At 48.5% G+C, this 17,899-nt stretch overlaps 1 protein-coding gene and 1 long non-coding RNA gene across 5 annotated transcripts in view; one reads left to right on the top strand and one right to left on the bottom strand.

Moving 5' to 3' along the window:
• Positions 1-17,899, bottom strand: part of MCF2 (MCF.2 cell line derived transforming sequence) — a 360,378-nt gene that overhangs the window by 215,230 nt on the left and 127,249 nt on the right. For all 4 annotated transcript variants that reach the window (XM_063937419.1, XM_063937417.1, XM_063937415.1 and 1 more), the window contains exon 3: positions 6,598-6,712. In XM_063937419.1, coding sequence (XP_063793489.1) covers positions 6,598-6,712 — 115 coding nt within the window. The remainder of the gene's footprint in view (positions 1-6,597; positions 6,713-17,899) is intronic.
• LOC134949067 (uncharacterized) overlaps positions 1-17,899 on the top strand; it is a 42,812-nt gene that overhangs the window by 5,022 nt on the left and 19,891 nt on the right. The window lies entirely within an intron of this gene.

The following is a 17,899-nucleotide window of genomic DNA, read 5'->3' as shown; positions in this document are numbered from 1 at the left end:
GGTAGAGAAGTCAACTCCTTTTGAAAGAAAATGGATAGGGCCGAAATCTGGACCTTAATGGAACCCAATTTTAGGCCCAAATTCACTCCTGACTGTAGGAAGTGAAGGAAACGGCCCAGCTGGAATTCCTCCGTAGGGGCATTCCTGGCCCCACACCAAGCAACATATTTTCGCCATATACGGTGATAATGTTGAGCTGTCACGTCCTTTATCAGCGTAGGAATGACCTCCTCCGGAATGCCTTTCTCCGCTAGGATCCGGCGTTCAACCGCCATGCCGTCAAACGCAGCCGCGGTAAGTCTTGGAACAGACAGGGCCCCTGTTGCAACCAGTCCTGTCTTATCGGAAGAGGCCACGGTTCCTCTGTGAGCATTTCTTGCAGATCTGGATACCAAGTTCTTCGTGGCCAATCTGGAACAATGGGTTATATTTACTAAGGTCCCGATTTTGACCGAGATGCCGTTTTTTCTTCAAAGTGTCATCTCGGTAATTTACTAAGCAAAAATCACGGCAGTGATGAGGGCATTCGTAATATTTTGGTAGTCCTAGGAAAAAATCACGAATCAATACACCATCGGTCAAATACGCCTGCAATTTGGTAGAAATCGGGAATTTACTAAAAAGTGCAAATCACAAACACTGCCGACAATAGCCAAACACTGCCGTGCAGAAATACAAATCGTAAAAAAGTGCTAAAAAAAAACAGACCTGCTTTTTTATCCCGTGTTTGGATAGGCATGCAGGGATCCATGAGATCCGTGCATGTTTATCAGTGGGAAGGGGAACTTTGTGGTCAGCGGGTGACCGAAAGTAACCTCACCGCTGACCACAAAGTTCCCACCATTGGTTACAATGGAGCGCATAGGCGCTACATTGTAACACTGCCGTGTGCCGCCTGTCATACAGTACAGGAGCACACAGCCGATCAGGAGGGTGCTACAACGTGGCGCTCCCTGATTGGCTGAAGAAACCCTCTTAGACATAAGTTAGAGGGGGTTTCTGGCATTCGGGGAAAGGGGTCCCATGTGAAAACATGGGGCCCCTTTCAGTTCGTGGTCGGATGTCCGTTTTTTTATTTTTACAAGTACGTGGATTACAAATGGATTATCCGAGGAGCCCTCTACACTGGATTTGGTGAGTAGAATTTTTTCAACAGGTACACCATGGATTCTACATGGAGAAGAGGACCGACCCTCGTGTGAACATAAGGTAAGTATGTGTATATGGTGGTGTGTATGTATGCATTAAAGTTATACTTTCAAAGTGTGTGTGTAATGTCTTTATTGGGGTATTTTTTTTTAGTAGTAGTACTACAGGTACCAGCGGGCTCGGTTTTCCGCCGCATGCTGGTACTTGTGGTTCTCCAAGTACCAGCTTGCGGGGGAGGCTTGCTGGGACTTGTAGTACTGCTACTAAAAACAATATTCATAACTTACAACAAAGGCTATCAGCCCCCCATCCGCAGCCCATTGGATGGGGGGGACAGCCTCGGGCTTCACCCCTGGCCCTTGGGTGGCTGGAGGGGGGGACCCCTTGATTGAAGGGGTTCCCACTCCTCCAGGGTACCCCGGCCAGGGGTGACTAGTTGGGTATTTAATGCCACGGCCGCAGGGCGCTGTATAAAAGTGACCCCCGGCTGTGGCATTATCTGTCCAGCTAGTGGAGCCCGGTGCTGGTTTCAAACATACGGGGGACCCCTACGCTTTTTGTCCCCCGTATTTTTGGAACCAGGACCAGGCACAGAGCCCGGTGCTGGTTGTTTAAATATGGGGGAACCCCTGTCAATTTTTTTCCCATATTTTTGCAACCAGGACCGGCTCAAAGAGCCCGAGGCTGGTTTGGCTTAGGAGGGGGGACACCACGCAATTTTTTTTTTTAAGTTTAAACATTTTTATTTTTTTTAACAAGGTGCACAATGAAGCCCAGCACGGATCTCTCAGATCCGGCCGAGATTCATTGTATTAAAGTCGGCAGTGTTTTACAAGTCACTCACGTAAAACACTGCCTAAAAAAACGAATGACATCGACATCGGAAAACCCGAAAATGCAGAATACGGCAGCTTAGTAAATTAGTCGTAATCAATTCAAAAAGTTGCATATTTACACTTCCGATGTCATTCGTGATTGAACTTTGACCTCAAACGGGAAAATACGATTCTTAGTAAATTTACCCCCATGAGTATCGTTCTCACTCCTCTTTTTCTTATTATTCTCAGCACCTTGGGTATGAGAGGAAGAGGAGGAAATACATAGACCGACTGGAACACCCATGGTGTCACCAGGGCATCTACAGCTATCGCCTGAGGGTCTCTTGACCTGGCTCAATACCTCTGTAGTTTTTTGTTGAGGCGGGATGCCATCATGTCCACCTGTGGCAGTACCCACCGACATGCAGTCTGTGCGAAGACTTCCTGATGAAGTCCCCACTCTCCCGGGTGGAGGTCTTGTCCCGGGATGAACACTGCTGACAGTGTGCTTAAGTGATTTTCCGCCCAGCGAAGAATTCTGGCGGCTTCCGCCATCGCTTCACTGCTCCTTGTGCCGCCTTGTCGGTTTACATGAGCCACTGCGGTGATGGTGTCTGACTGAATCAGAACCGGTTGGTCGCAAAGCAGGGTCTGCGCTTGACGTAGGGCGTTGTATACGGCCCTTAGTTCCAGGATGTTGATGTGAAGGCAAGTCTCCTGACTTGACCACAGACCTTGGAAATTTCTTCCCTGTGTGACTGCTCCCCACCCTCGGAGGCTTGCATCCGTGGTCACCAGGACCCAGTGCTGAATGCACAATCTGCGGCCCTCGAGAAGGTGAGCACTCTGCAGCCACCACAGGAGAGACACCCTGGCCCTGGGGAATAGGGTGATTAACCGATGCATCTGAAGATGTGATCCGGACCACTTGTCCAGTAAGTCCCATTGAAAGGTCCTCGCATGGAACCTGCCGAAGGGAATGGCCTCGTATGATGCCACCATTCTTCCCAGGACTCGAGTGCAGTGATGCACTGACACCTGTTTTGGTTTTAATAGGTTCCTGACCAGTGTCATGAGCTCCTGAGCTCTCTCTATCGGGAGATTAACCCTTTTCTGGTCTGTGTCTAGAATCATGCCTAGGAAAGGCAGACGAGCTGTAGGAACCAACTGCGACTTTGGAATATTTAGAATCCAGCCGTGTTGCCGTTACACTTCCAGAGAAAGTGCTACGCTGATCAGCAACTGCTCTCTTGGTCCCGCTTTTATGAGGAGATCGTCCAAGTATGGGATAATTGCGACCCCATGCTTCCACAGGAGTACCATCATTTCTGCCATTACCTTGGTAAATATTCTCGGTGCCGTGGAGAGACCAAACGGCAACGTCTGAAATTGGTAATGACAATCCTGTACCACAAATCTGAGGTACGCCTGATGAGGTGGATAAATGGGGACATGAAGGTATGCATCCTTTATGTCCAGAGACACCATAAAATCCCCCCCTTCCAGGCTTCCGACGACCGCTCTCAGCGATTCCATCTTGAACTTGAACTTTTTCAGGTATATGTTCAGGGATTTTAAATTCAATATGGGTCTGACCGAACCGTCCGGTTTCTGGACTACAACATGGTCGAATAATAACCCCCTCCTTGTTTAAGGAGGGGAACCTTGACCACCACCTGTTGAAGATACAATTTGTGAATTGCAGTTAACACTATTTCCCTCTCGTGGGGGGAAGCCGGCAGGGCCGTCGGTGAGGGGGCATCTCCTCGAAGTCCAGCTTGTATCCCTGAGACACAATATCTATTGCCCAGGGATCCAACAGGGAGTGAACCCACTTGTGGCTGAAATTTCGAAGGCGTGCCCCCACCGGGCCTAGCTCCGCCTGTGGAGCCCCAGCGACATGCGGTGGATTTTGTAGAGGCCGGGGAGGACTTCTGTTCTTGGGAACTAGCTGTGTTGTGCAGCTTCTTTCCTCTGCCCCTGCCTCTGGCAAGAAAGGACGCACCTCGGACTTTCTTGTTTCTTTGTAATCGAAAGGACTGCATTTGATAATGTCGTGCTTTCCTAGGCTGTGCAAAAGATCAGAATTACCAGCCATAGCTGTGGAGACCAGGTCCGAGATCCTTTCTCACATAATACTCAGCCTTGTAAGGTAAACCTTCCATATGCCTCTTAAGTCGGCATCACCTGTCCATTGCATGTTCCACAGGACACGTCAAGCAGAAATCGACATAGCGTTGACTCTAGAACCCAGTAGACTAATGTCTCTTTGGGCATGTTTTATATATACAGGTTGAGTATCCCTTATCCAAAATGCTTGGGACCAGAGGTATTTTGGATATCGGATTTTTCCGTATTTTGGAATAACTGCATACCATAATGAGATATCATGGTGATGGGACCTTATACACACAGCCTGAAGGTCATTTTAGCCATTATTTTTTAGAACTTTGTCCATTACACAAAGTGTGTCTACATTCACACAATTCATTTATGTTTCATATACACCTTATACACACAGCCTGAAGGTCATTTAATACAATATTTTTAATAACTTTGTGTATTAAAAAAAGTTTGTGTACAGTGAGCCATCAAAAAACAAAGGTTTCACTATCTCAGTCTCACTCAAAAAAAGTCAGTATTTCGGAATATTCAGTATTTCGGAATATATGGATATGGGATACTCAACCTGTATATCTAAGACAGCATCTTTTATATATATATCTATATATACATACATATATATATACATACTAGGGTCTCAATCTCTGCTGATAAGGTATCTGTCCACGCTGCTACAGCGCTATAAACCCATGCCGACACAATCGCCGGCCTGAGTAGTGTACCAGAATGTGTGTAAATGGGCTTCAAAGTACTTTTACTGCATGCTATCTGCACGATCCCTGAGGATAGCTGTTAAGTCAGCGCTACCTTTTAGGCAAACGTGACACCCTAGGGGAAGATTCCCATCGTATCCTGGCCCTAGTAGGGAAAGGATACTCCCTGAGAATTCTTTGTGGGAAACTGCAGTCTCTTGTCTGGAGATTCCCGCTCTTTTTCTTCATGAGAGGAGGGAAATTTACCTCAGCTTTCTTCCCCTTAAACATGTGTACCCTTGTGTCAGGGACAGATAAGTCATCAGTGACATGCAAAACATTTTTTATTACAATAATCATATATTGAATACTTTCCTGCCATTTTGGCTGTAACTTTGCATTATCGTAGTCGACACTGGAGTCAGACTCCGTGTCAATCTCAGTGTCTATTATTTTGGATAGTGATCATTGAGAGACTCTGAAGGTCTCTGCGACATAGGGACAGACATGGGTAAATTCCCTGTCTGTTCTCTAATCTTTTGTGCAATAAATTTACATTAGCACTTAATTTCACATATCCAAACAGGTGTCGGCGTTGTCGACGGAGACACCACTCACACACACATTTGCTCCATCTCCTCCTTAGGGGAGCCTTTTACCTCAGACATGTCGACACACACGTACCGACACACTCAGGGAATGCTCATCTGAAGACAATTCCCCCACAAGGCCCTTTGGAGAGACAGAGAGAGAGTATGCCAGCACACACCCCAGCGCTATAAACCCAGGAATAACACAGTAACTTAATGTTAACCCAGTAGCTGCTGTTTATATTGATTTTTGCACCTAATTGTGTGCCCCCCCTCTCTTTTTACCCTCTTCTACCGTGTATCTGCAGGGAAGAGCCTGGGGAGCTTCCTCTCAGCGGAGCTGTGGAGAAAAAATGGCGCAGGTGAGTACTGAGGAAGAAGCCCTGCCCCCTCGACGGCGGGCTTCTGTCCCGCTTAAATATACATTTTCTTGGCGGGGGCTCATACATATATACAGTGCCCAACTGTATATATGTGTACTTTTGCCAAAAGAGGTCCATATGCTGCCCAGGGCGCCCCCCCCCCCCCCCCTGCGCCCTGCACCCTTACAGTTACCGGAGTATGTGAGGTGTGTGGGAGCAATGGCGCACAGCTGCAGTGCTGTGCGTTACCTCAGTGAAGAACGGAGTCTTCTGCCGCCGATTTCGAAGTCTTCTTGCTTCTCATACTCACCCGGCTTCTGTCTTCCGGCTCTGCGAGGGGGGCGGCGGCGCGGCTCTGGGATGGGACGACGAGGGTGAGATCCTGTGTACGATCCCTCCGGAGCTAATGGTGTCCAGTAGCCTAAGAAGCAGGACCTAGCTTCAGAGAGTAGGACTGCTTCTCTCCCCTCAGTCCCACGATGCAGGGAGTTTGTTGCCAGCAGAGCTCCCTGAAAATAAAAAACCTAACAAAATACTTTCTCACAGCAAGCTCAGGTGAGCTCACTGAACAGCACCCAGCTCGTCCGGGCACAGTCTCAAACTGAGGTCTGGAGGAGGGACATAGAGGGAGGAGCCAGAGCACACCAGAATCTAAATTCTTTCTTAAAGTGCCCATGTCTCCTGCGGAGCCCGTCTATTCCCCATGGTCCTTATGGAGTCCCCAGCATCCACTAGGACGTTAGAGAAATACTATTATTTACCAATCTGACCTTTCTATGTCACCTTATACTCTTAACTGCCATTGCAAATGATGTTTATAAACCTGCTTATGTCTAGCCCATTAAAGTTATACAAACTGTACCTCGGAATGGAAGTCAGATATGTTAGAACAGTCTTCAGAACGCCCTCAGAAACTTCATGAAAAGTATCATTTTCAGGAAATGTTATAATCCATCCGTCATCCTTCCCCCGACCACCTTTGTGTAGTAAGCAAAACATACATTACACAACATTACACAGATCAATAGTACTAGTAGAAGTTAACAATAACAAGATGTAACATAAATCATATCAAGATCAACAGAAACTGTGTTGTTGATATAGGCAATGAACACTTTACACCTGGCTGGCTGGTGTGAGATTTCACACTTGTTTTAATAATTGATAATGATCAACAGAAGCCATCATATGCAAGGCCAAAGGGGGCATCACAGTTGCTGCCCTGATGCCATCTCCAGTTTGGGGGGTGTCAGACGGGGGGGAACCCTGCTGCCTGGTGAGGCGCTGGCCATTTCCATAGAGTGCCTTTCCCACTTTCCGGCTCCTGTCCTTCTGTGACTTCATGATGTCACATATGATGGGGGAAGGGGGTGGCTTGGACCATCCCAAGGTGCAGAAGTGCCCCCATACAGAACTGGCAAAAAAAAAGTATATATTTTTATATTTATTATTAATTTAATAAGCACATCAGAGTAATTTCACTCCTCGCACAACATTGCATTCTGCAACGTAAACTTATGTTTCAGATTCACAGTCTTAAACCTTGGGAATTAACCACATGGGTAGAGATACAGCAACGTGCAGCCAATCAGATCACCACAACGCTCAGTAGCAGGAAATGAGTGCGCTGACACTGTGACAGGTGACCTGTTCTTTCCTGCGCTAATACAGCATGGCAGGGTTACATGTGGCTAAAGGTTTTCCACCTGTGCACAGGACCACCAGATATGTTTCATGTCCTCAACCCTTAGAGGGATGGAACCAGATACATGTGAAAATATGAGCAGCTGGGCCCTGGAGGAAAAAAAGGGAATGCAAATAATGGAACTCATGATGATAAATGAATGATGATAACTGAGCTGTTGATGCAAATTTAAATATCACATGCCACAGACACAGGGATAAATTAGAAAATTGTGAACATTTACAGGCAAGCCCATCTAATGTGTCTCTAACTGGGGATAATGTAGTAGTCTGTAGTTCTGCCAAGAGAAGGGGGAAATCTACAGTTTTAACTAAAGACCCCCATACATCTGAGCCCCATTTCCCTGATTCCTCGGCCGACCAGAACCGCTGATTCACAGGATCAGGGAATCAAGATTTTTAAACATGTTTAACATTCTCGATTCCCCGCCCCGCCCCCCGGGAACACGGTTCCAAGCCGGTTGAGACCCGGGACTCCTACCTTTTACACCGCAGTACCCGACACAGGATATTCCCGGATCGGCACTGTTTACACTGCACCCGGGTCCAGTGTATTTTGGGTCGGCGCTTAGCGATGACATCATCTCCAAGCGCCGGGAAACCCTGTAGATCGGGACTCCAATGTGGAAGCTGCTGTGCTGCCCCCAGGCTCCAGCGCTTCCGGGCACCAGACACGGTGCTGCTGTCTGCATAGACAGCATGTGCCGTGTCCCCAGCTTCAGGCACTGCATGGCAACCAGCATGGTACTGCTGTCTGCATAGACAGTGTGCGCCGTAACCCCCAGCCTCCCGACCGCCGGACACTGCAGTTAGGGAGGTCTGCCATGCTGTAAATGGGTACCTGGGTCGGATGACCCGGCTTACTCATTTACATCGCCTCCTACCCCGGGTCTTACCCGTGTCCAACCCTGCTCGCAAGCCAGGTTGGAATCACAGGAAAATGGACCTGAGGTTTTGGAGGAGGACACTTATACACTGCCTGCAATCTTAGGATTTTGTGTGCTCCCACGCAAAACCCAGGGATATTTCAAGCAGTGTAAAAGGGGTATAAATGTAACTTCTACTAGCATTTAGGGATTAATTTCTAAACAAAATATGGCTTCTCTCCAGCAGTTTACTGGAGAAGCCATATTTTTGTTTTCTCTATATTTAATTACGTGAAAAGTACAGAGAAATCACTGATTTCTCCACCATTTAATTTCTCTTTACACGTTACTGCAGCCTCGCCAACTGGACATAATGGGGTCTGTGTACGAATGGTATTTAGATAGCTAAGAAACTTAGGGGCAGATGTATTAACCTGGAGAAGGGATAAAGAAGTGATAAAGCAGTAATAAGCGCAAGGTGATAACACATCAGCCAATCATTACAGATTTGAAAAATTTCAGTTAGGAGCTGACTGGCTGGTGCGTTATCACCTTGCACTTATTACTGCTTTATCACTTTTTTATCCCTTCTCCAGGCTTAATACATCTGACCTTAATGCCATCTGTAGATGGCGTTATGTGGCTTCTTACCTGTACAAATGGAGAAAGCATGGAAGGCATTCTCTTCCTGCTTTCCTCATCTTCCCCAGCTGGCTCCATCATCTTTGGTTCCACGCCGGCTCCTGCTCTCCCCCTTCTCTGCCCCACCCCCAAAGGACGATTAGCAACACTGTGACATCACCAACGCCAATCGACACATGCGCAGAGCATGCAAACAATGTTCGCAAATGCATAGACGCTTCTCGTTTTGTCTTTATAAATGGACACATATGAGGACTTGATATAAAATATGAGGCAATTATTTATTTGATGGCGTTGTACACAGCGTTTACTAGGGACATTGTGTGGAGCAATGGGATACCGAAGAAGTGAAAGTAATAGCCCAAGGGCACATCAGGTATAGGACCAAGCACTGCTGCCATACTTAAACAGCATCTGTATATAATGACTTAATGAAGAGCCAACAACACTGCCACCAATGTATCTCTAAGGATAGAAGACAGGCTAATCTGCCATGTAGTTCTTGACTATTATTTATTGGATAAATAGTTTTAAGAGATCTCTAAAAGTAAGATAAGCTAATAAAGGGCTAATAAGATCACCAACCATGATGCAGGAAAAAATAAGATTTTAAACCTACCGGTAAATCTTTTTCTCGTAGTCCGTAGAGGATGCTGGGGACTCCGTAAGGACCATGGGGATAAACGGGCTCCGCAGGAGACATGGGCACTTTAAGAAAGAATTTAGGTCTGGGTGTGCACTGGCTCCTCCCTCTATGCCCCTCCTCTAGACCTCAGTTAGAGAAACTGTGCCCAGAGGAGATGGACAGTACGAGGAAAGGATTTTTGTTAATCCAAGGGCAAGATTCAACCAGCCACACCAATCACACCGTATAACTTGTGTATCAAGTAAACAGTTAACAGTATGAAAAAATAACGTAGCATCAGTCAAGCCTGATGGAAATATAACATATCCCTTATGTGAGCAAAACTATATACAAGTCTCGCAGAAGTAGTCTGCACTTGGGACGGGCGCCCAGCATCGTCTACGGACTACGACAAAAAGATTTACCGGTAGGTTTAAAATCTTATTTTCTCTAACGTCCTAGAGGATGCTGGGGACTTTGTAAGGACCATGGGTATTATACCAAAGCTCCCAAACGGGCGGGAGAGTGCGGATGACTCTGCAGCACCGATTGAGCAAACAGAAGGTCCTCCTCAGCCAGGGTATCAAACTTATAGAACTTTGCAAAGGTGTTTGACCCCGACCAAGTAGCAGCTCGGCACAGCTGTAGTGCCGAGACCCCTCGGGCAGCCGCCCAAGACGAGCCCACCTTCCTAGTGGAATGGGCCTTACCCGATTTCGGTAAAGGCAATCCTGCCGTAGAATGCGCCTGCTGAATCGTGTTACAGATCCAGCGAGCAATAGTCTGCTTTGAAGCAGGGCCGCCAACCTTGTTGGCTGCATACAGGACAAACAGTGCTTCTTTTTTTCTGATCCTAGCCGTTCTGGCCACGTAAATTTTCAAAGCCCTGACCACATCAAGGTACTCGGAATCCTCCAAGTCAAGTGTAGCCACAGGCACGACAATAGGTTGGTTCATATGAAAGGATGAGACCACCTTAGGTAGGAATTGAGGACGGGTCCGCAATTCCGCTCTATCCACATGGAAAACCAGATAGGGGCTTTTATGTGATAAAGCCGCCAATTCCGAAACTCGCCTAGCCGAAGCCAAGGCTAACAACATGACCACCTTCCAAGTGAGATATTTCAACTCCACTGTTTTGAGTGGTTCAAACCAATGTGACTTAAGGAAACTTAACACCACGTTAAGGTCCCAAGGCGCCACCGGAGGTACAAAAGGAGGCTGAATATGCAGTACTCCCTTCACAAAAATAAGAATTTACTCACCGGTAATTCTATTTCTCGTAGTCCGTAGTGGATGCTGGGAACTCCGTAAGGACCATGGGGAATAGCGGGCTCCGAAGGAGGCTGGGCACTCTAGAAAGATTTATGACTACCTGGTGTGCACTGGCTCCTCCCACTATGACCCTCCTCCAAGCCTCAGTTAGGACACTGTGCCCGGACGAGCTGACATAATAAGGAAGTATTTAGAATCCCGGGTAAGACTCTTACCAGCCACACCAATCACACCGTACAACTCGTGATACTATATCCAGTTTGACAGTATGAAAACAACTGAGCCTCTCAACAGATTGCTCAACAATAACCCTTTAGTTAACAATAACTATTTACAAGTATTGCAGACAATCCGCACTTGGGATGGGCGCCCAGCATCCACTACGGACTACGAGAAATAGAATTACCGGTGAGTAAATTCTTATTTTCTCTGACGTCCTAGTGGATGCTGGGAACTCCGTAAGGACCATGGGGATTATACCAAAGCTCCCAAACGGGCGGGAGAGTGCGGATGACTCTGCAGCACCAAATGAGAGAACTCCAGGTCCTCCTCAGCCAGGGTATCAAATTTGTAGAATTTAGCAAACGTGTTTGCCCCTGACCAAGTAGCTGCTCGACAAAGTTGTAAAGCCGAGACCCCTCGGGCAGCCGCCCAAGATGAGCCCACCTTCCTTGTGGAATGGGCATTCACAGATTTTGGCTGTGGCAGGCCTGCCACAGAATGTGCAAGCTGAATTGTACTACAAATCCAGCGAGCAATAGACTGCTTAGAAGCAGGCGCACCCAGCTTGTTGGGTGCATACAGGATAAACAACGAGTCAGATTTTCTGACTCCAGCCGTCCTGGAAACATATATTTTCAGGGCCCTGACAACGTCTAGCAACTTGGAGTCCTCCAAATCCTTAGTAGCCGCAGGCACCACAATAGGCTGGTTCAGGTGAAACGCTAACACCACCTTAGGGAGAAACTGGGGACGAGTCCTCAATTCTGCCCTATCCATATGGAAAATCAGATAAGGGCTTTTACATGATAAAGCCGCCAATTCTGACACTCGCCTGGCTGAAGCCAAGGCCAATAACATGACCACTTTCCACGTGAGATATTTCAGATCCACGGTTTTTAGTGGCTCAAACCAATGTGATTTTAAGAAACTCAACATCACGTTGAGATCCCAAGGTGCCACAGGAGGCACAAATGGGGGCTGAATATGCAGCACTCCTTTCACAAATGTCTGAACTTCAGGTACTGAAGCTAGTTCTTTTTGAAAGAAAATCGACAGAGCCGAGATCTGTACTTTAATGGAGCCTAGTTTTAGACCCATATTCACTCCTGCTTGCAGGAAATGCAGAAATCGACCTAGTTGAAATTCCTCTGTTGGGGCCTTTTCGGCCTCGCACCATGCAACATATTTCCGCCATATGCCGTGATAATGCTTTGCCGTAACATCTTTCCTGGCCTTAATAAGCGTAGGAATGACTTCTTCCGGAATACCCTTTTCCTTTAGGATCCGGTGTTCAACCGCCATGCCGTCAAACGCAGCCGCGGTAAGTCTTGGAACAGACAGGGCCCCTGCTGTAGCAGGTCCTGTCTGAGCGGTAGAGGCCACGGGTCCTCTGAGAGCATCTCTTGAAGTTCCGGGTACCACGCTCGTCTTGGCCAATCCGGAACCACGAGAATGGTGTTTACTCCTCGCTTTCTTATTATTCTCAATACCGGTATGAGAGGCAGAGGAGGGAACACATAAACCGACTGGTACACCCACGGTGTCACTAGAGCGTCCACAGCTATCGCCTGAGGGTCCCTTGACCTGGCGCAATATTTTTTGAACTTTTTGTTGAGGCGGGACGCCATCATGTCCACCTGTGGTTTTTCCCAACGGTTTACCAGCATCTGGAAGACTTCTGGATGAAGTCCCCACTCTCCCGGGTGGAGGTCGTCTCTGCTGAGGAAGTCTGCTTCCCAGTTGTCCACTCCCGGAATGAACACTGCTGACAGTGCTAGTACATGATTCTCCGCCCATCTGAGAATTCTTGTGGCTTCCGCCATCGCCATCCTGCTTCTTGTGCCGCCCTGTCGATTTACATGGGCGACTGCCGTGATGTTGTCTGACTGGATCAGCACCGGCTGGTGTAGGAGCAGGGATTTTGCTTGACTTAGGGCATTGTAGATGGCCCTTAGTTCCAGAATATTTATGTGAAGGGAAGTCTCCTGACTCGACCATAGTCCTTGGAAGTTTCTTCCCTGTGTGACTGCCCCCCAGCCTCGAAGGCTGGCATCCGTGGTCACCAGGACCCAGTCCTGTATGCCGAACCTGCAGCCCTCTAGAAGATGGGCACTCTGCAGCCACCACAGTAGCGACACCCTGGTTCTTGGAGACAGGGTTATCAAGCGATGCATCTGAAGATGCGATCCGGACCACTGGTCCAACAGGTCCCACTGAAAGATTCTGGCATGGAACCTGCCGAAGGGAATTGCTTCGTAAGAAGCCACCATCTTTCCCAGGACCCGCGTGCAGCGATGCACTGATACCTGTTTTGGTTTCAGGAGGTCTCTGACTAGAGATGACAACTCCCTGGCTTTCTCCTCCGGGAGAAACACTTTTTTCTGGACTGTATCCAGAATCATCCCCAGGAACAGTAGTCGTGTCGTCGGAACCAGCTGTGACTTTGGGATATTCAGAATCCAGCCGTGCTGGTGCAGCACCTCCTGAGATAGTGCTACTCCCACCAACAACTGTTCCTTGGACCTCGCTTTTATCAGGAGATCGTCCAAGTACGGGATAATTAAAACTCCCTTTTTTCGAAGGAGTATCATCATTTCCGCCATCACCTTGGTAAATACCCTCGGTGCCGTGGACAGTCCAAACGGCAGCGTCTGGAATTGGTAATGGCAATCCTGTACCACAAATCTGAGGTACTCCTGGTGAGGATGGTAAATGGGGACATGCAAGTAAGCATCCTTGATGTCCAGGGATACCATGTAATCCCCCTCTTCCAGGCTCGCAATAACCGCCCTGAGCGATTCCATCTTGAACTTGAATTTTTTTATGTATGTGTTCAAGGATTTCAAATTTAAAATGGGTCTCACCGAACCGTCCGGTTTCGGTACCACAAATAGTGTGGAATAGTAACCCCGGCCTTGTTGAAGTAGGGGTACCTTGATTATCACCTGCTGGGAATACAGCTTGTGAATTGCCGCTAGCACCGCCTCCCTGTCTGAGAGAGCAATCGGCAAGGCAGATTTTAGGAACCGGTGGGGTGGAGACGCCTCGAATTCCAGTTTGTACCCCTGAGATACTATTTGAAGGATCCAGGGATCCACTGATCGCTGAAATTCTTGAGGCGGCCCCCCACCGTACCAGGCTCCGCCTGTGGAGCCCCACCGTCATGCGGCGGACTTGGAAGAAGAAGCGGGGGAGGACTTTTGCTCCTGGGAACCTGCTGTTTGTTGCTGCCTTTTTCCCCTACCTCTGCCTCTGGATAGAAAAGATCCGCCTTTTCCACGCCTGTTTTTCTGGGTCCGAAAGGACTGAACCTGATAAAACGGCGCCTTCTTAGGCTGTGAGGGGACATGGGGTAAAAATGCTGACTTCCCAGACGTTGCTGTGGAAACTAGGTCCGAGAGACCATCCCCAAATAATTCCTCACCTTTATATGGCAACACTTCCATGTGCCTTTTAGAATCTGCATCTCCTGTCCACTGGCGAGTCCATAAGCCTCTCCTAGCAGAAATTGACAATGCACTAACTTTAGATGCCAGTCGGCAGATTTCCCTCTGTGCATCTCTCATATATAAGACTGAGTCTTTTATATGGTCTATGGTTAACAGGATCGTGTCTCTGTCTAATGTGTCAATATTTTCTGACAGTTTATCTGACCACGCAGCGGCAGCACTGCACATCCAAGCTGACGCAATAGCTGGCCTAAGTATAATGCCTGAGTGTGTATATACAGACTTCAGGATCGCCTCCTGCTTTCTATCAGCAGGTTCCTTGAGGGCGGCCGTATCCGGAGATGGTAGTGCCACCTTTTTTGATAAACGTGTGAGTGCTTTATCCACCCTGGGAGGTGTTTCCCAACGTGACCTATCCTCTGGCGGGAAAGTGAACGCCATTAGTACCTTCTTAGGAATTACCAATTTTTTATCAGGGAAAGCCCACGCTTCTTCACACACTTCATTTAATTCATCTGATGGGGGAAAAACTATGGGTAGTTTTTTCTCCCCAAACATAATACCCTTTTTAGTGGTACCTGTATTTATATCAGAAATGTGTAACACCTCTTTCATTGCCTCAATCATGCAGTGAATGGCCTTAGTGGGCATCAGATTAGACTCATCGTCGTCGACACTGGTGTCAGTATCAGTGTCGACATCTGGGTCTGCGGTCTGAGGTAGCGGGCGTTTTAGAGCCCCTGATGACCTGTGCGACGCCTGGACAGGCACGAGCTGAGAAGTCGGCTGTCCCACATTAGGCATGTCGTCAAATTTCTTATGTAAGGAGTCTATACGTGCACTCATTTCTTTCCATAAGCTCAACCACTCAGGTGTCTGCCCCGCAGGGGGTGACATCCCTTCTAAAGGCATCTGCTCCGTCTCCACATCATTATCCTCATCAAACATGTCGACACAGCCGTACCGACACACCGCACACACACAAGGAATGCTCCAACAGAGGACAGGACCCACAAAAGCCCTTTGGGGGGACAGAGTGAGAGTATGCCAGCACACACCAGAGCGCTATATAATGCAGGGACTAACTGAGTTATGTCCCCTATAGCTGCTTTTTCTATATAATTTATACAGCGCCTAAATTTAGTGCCCCCCCTCTCTTTTTTTACCCTTTTCTGTAGTGTAGACTGCAGGGGAGAGCCAGGGAGCTTCCTTCCAGTGGATCTGTGAAGGAGAAATGGCGCCAGTGTGCTGCAGGAGATAGCTCCGCCCCTTTTCCGCGGCCTATTCTCCCGCTTTTTTCTGGATTCTGGCAGGGGTATTTTCCACATATATAGCCTCTAGGGCTATATATTGTGGTATTTTTGCCAGCCAAGGTGTTATAATTGCTTCTCAGGGCGCCCCCCCCCCCAGCGCCCTGCACCCTCAGTGACCGGAGTGTGAAGTGTGTGTGAGGAGCAATGGCGCACAGCTGCAGTGCTGTGCGCTACCTTGGAGAAGACTGATGTCTTCTGCCGCCGATTTTCCGGACCTCTTCTTGCTTCTGGCTCTGTAAGGGGGACGGCTGCGCGGCTCCGGGACCGAACACCAAGGACTGGGCCTGCGGTCGATCCCTCTGGAGCTAATGGTGTCCAGTAGCCTAAGAAGCCCAATCCGGCTGCAAGCAGGCGAGTTCGCTTCTTCTCCCCTTAGTCCCTCGCTGCAGTGAGCCTGTTGCCAGCAGGTCTCACTGAAAATAAAAAACCTAAATCTATACTTTCTTTCTAAGGGCTCAGGAGAGCCCCTAGTGTGCATCCAACCTCGGCCGGGCACAAAATCTAACTGAGGCTTGGAGGAGGGTCATAGTGGGAGGAGCCAGTGCACACCAGGTAGTCATAAATCTTTCTAGAGTGCCCAGCCTCCTTCGGAGCCCGCTATTCCCCATGGTCCTTACGGAGTTCCCAGCATCCACTAGGACGTCAGAGAAAGTCTGTACTTCAGGTAAAGAGGCCAATTCCTTTTGAAAGAAAATGGATAAGGCTGAAATCTGAACTTTAATGGAGCCTAATTTTAGGCCCAAATTCACTCCAGTTTGTAGGAAGTGAAGAAAACGGCCTAGATGGAATTCATCCGTAGGAGCATTCCTGGCCTCCCACCAAGAAACATATTTACGCCATATTCGGTGATAATGTTTAGATGTCACGTCCTTCCTAGCCTTTATCAACGTAGGAATGACCTCATCCGGAATTCCTTTTTCCGCTAGGATCCGGCGTTCAACCGCCATGCCGTCAAACGCAGCCGCGGTAAGTCTTAAAACAGACATGGCCCCTGTTGTAACAGGTCCTGTCGTAGAGGAAGAGGCCACGGATCTTCTGTGAGCATTTCCAGCAGATCCGGATACCAGGTCCTTCTTGGCCAATCTGGAACAATGAGAATTGTTCTCACTCCTCTTTTTCTTATTATTCTCAATACCTTGGGTATGAGAGGAAGAGGAGGAAACACATAAACCGACTGGAACACCCACGGTGTCACCAGGGCGTCTACTGCTACCGCCTGAGGATCTTTTGATCTGGCGCAATTCCTCTGTAGCTTTTTGTTGAGACGGGATGCCATCATGTCTATCTGGGGCAGTCCCCAGTGACTTGCAATCTAGACTTCCAGATGAAGTCCCCACTCCCCTGGATGCAGGTCGTGTCCGCTGACGAAGTTTGCTTCCCAGTTGTCCACTCCCGGAATGAACACAGCTGACAGTGCGCTTACATGACTTTCCGCCCAGCGAAGAATCTTGGTGACTTCCGCCATTGCCACCCTGCTCCTTGTGCCGCCTTGGCGGTTTACATGAGCCACTGCGGTGATGTTGTCTGACTGGATCAGAACTGGTTGGTCGCGAAGTAAGTTCTCCGCCTGACGTAGGGCGTTGTATATGGCCCTCAGTTCCAGGATGTTGATGTGAAGACAAGTCTCTTGACTTGTCCAGAGTCCTTGGAAGTTTCTTCCCCTTGTGACTGCTCCCCACCCTCTGAGGCTCGTGTCCGTGGTCACCAGGATCCAATCCTGAATGCCGCACCTGCGTCCTTCCAAAAGGTGAGCACTCTGCAGCCACCACAGGAGAGATACCCTGGCCCTGGGGGACAGGGTGATCCGCTGATGAATTTGTAGATGAGATCCGGACTAGGGAGGCCAATCCCGGGATCGGGATCGGCAGGATCCCGGGATTTAGGCCCAAAAATGCCGGGATTTGAATCCCGGGATTGGAGCCTCCAATCCCGGGATTCACGGGAATGCATTGCTCATGTGCAACGCAGTAGCGAGGGAAGGTTGGTGTAACTAACACTTACTATTAGGCGGGCGGCAGTATTAGGCAGGTGGCAGCCATGTACACAGACCGCGGCGGCATTTCAAATG

The sequence above is a fragment of the Pseudophryne corroboree genome, chromosome 8 (assembly GCF_028390025.1).
Source record: "Pseudophryne corroboree isolate aPseCor3 chromosome 8, aPseCor3.hap2, whole genome shotgun sequence".
Lineage (NCBI taxonomy): Eukaryota > Metazoa > Chordata > Amphibia > Anura > Myobatrachidae > Pseudophryne > Pseudophryne corroboree.
This window is presented reverse-complemented; position numbering and strand designations above follow the sequence as displayed.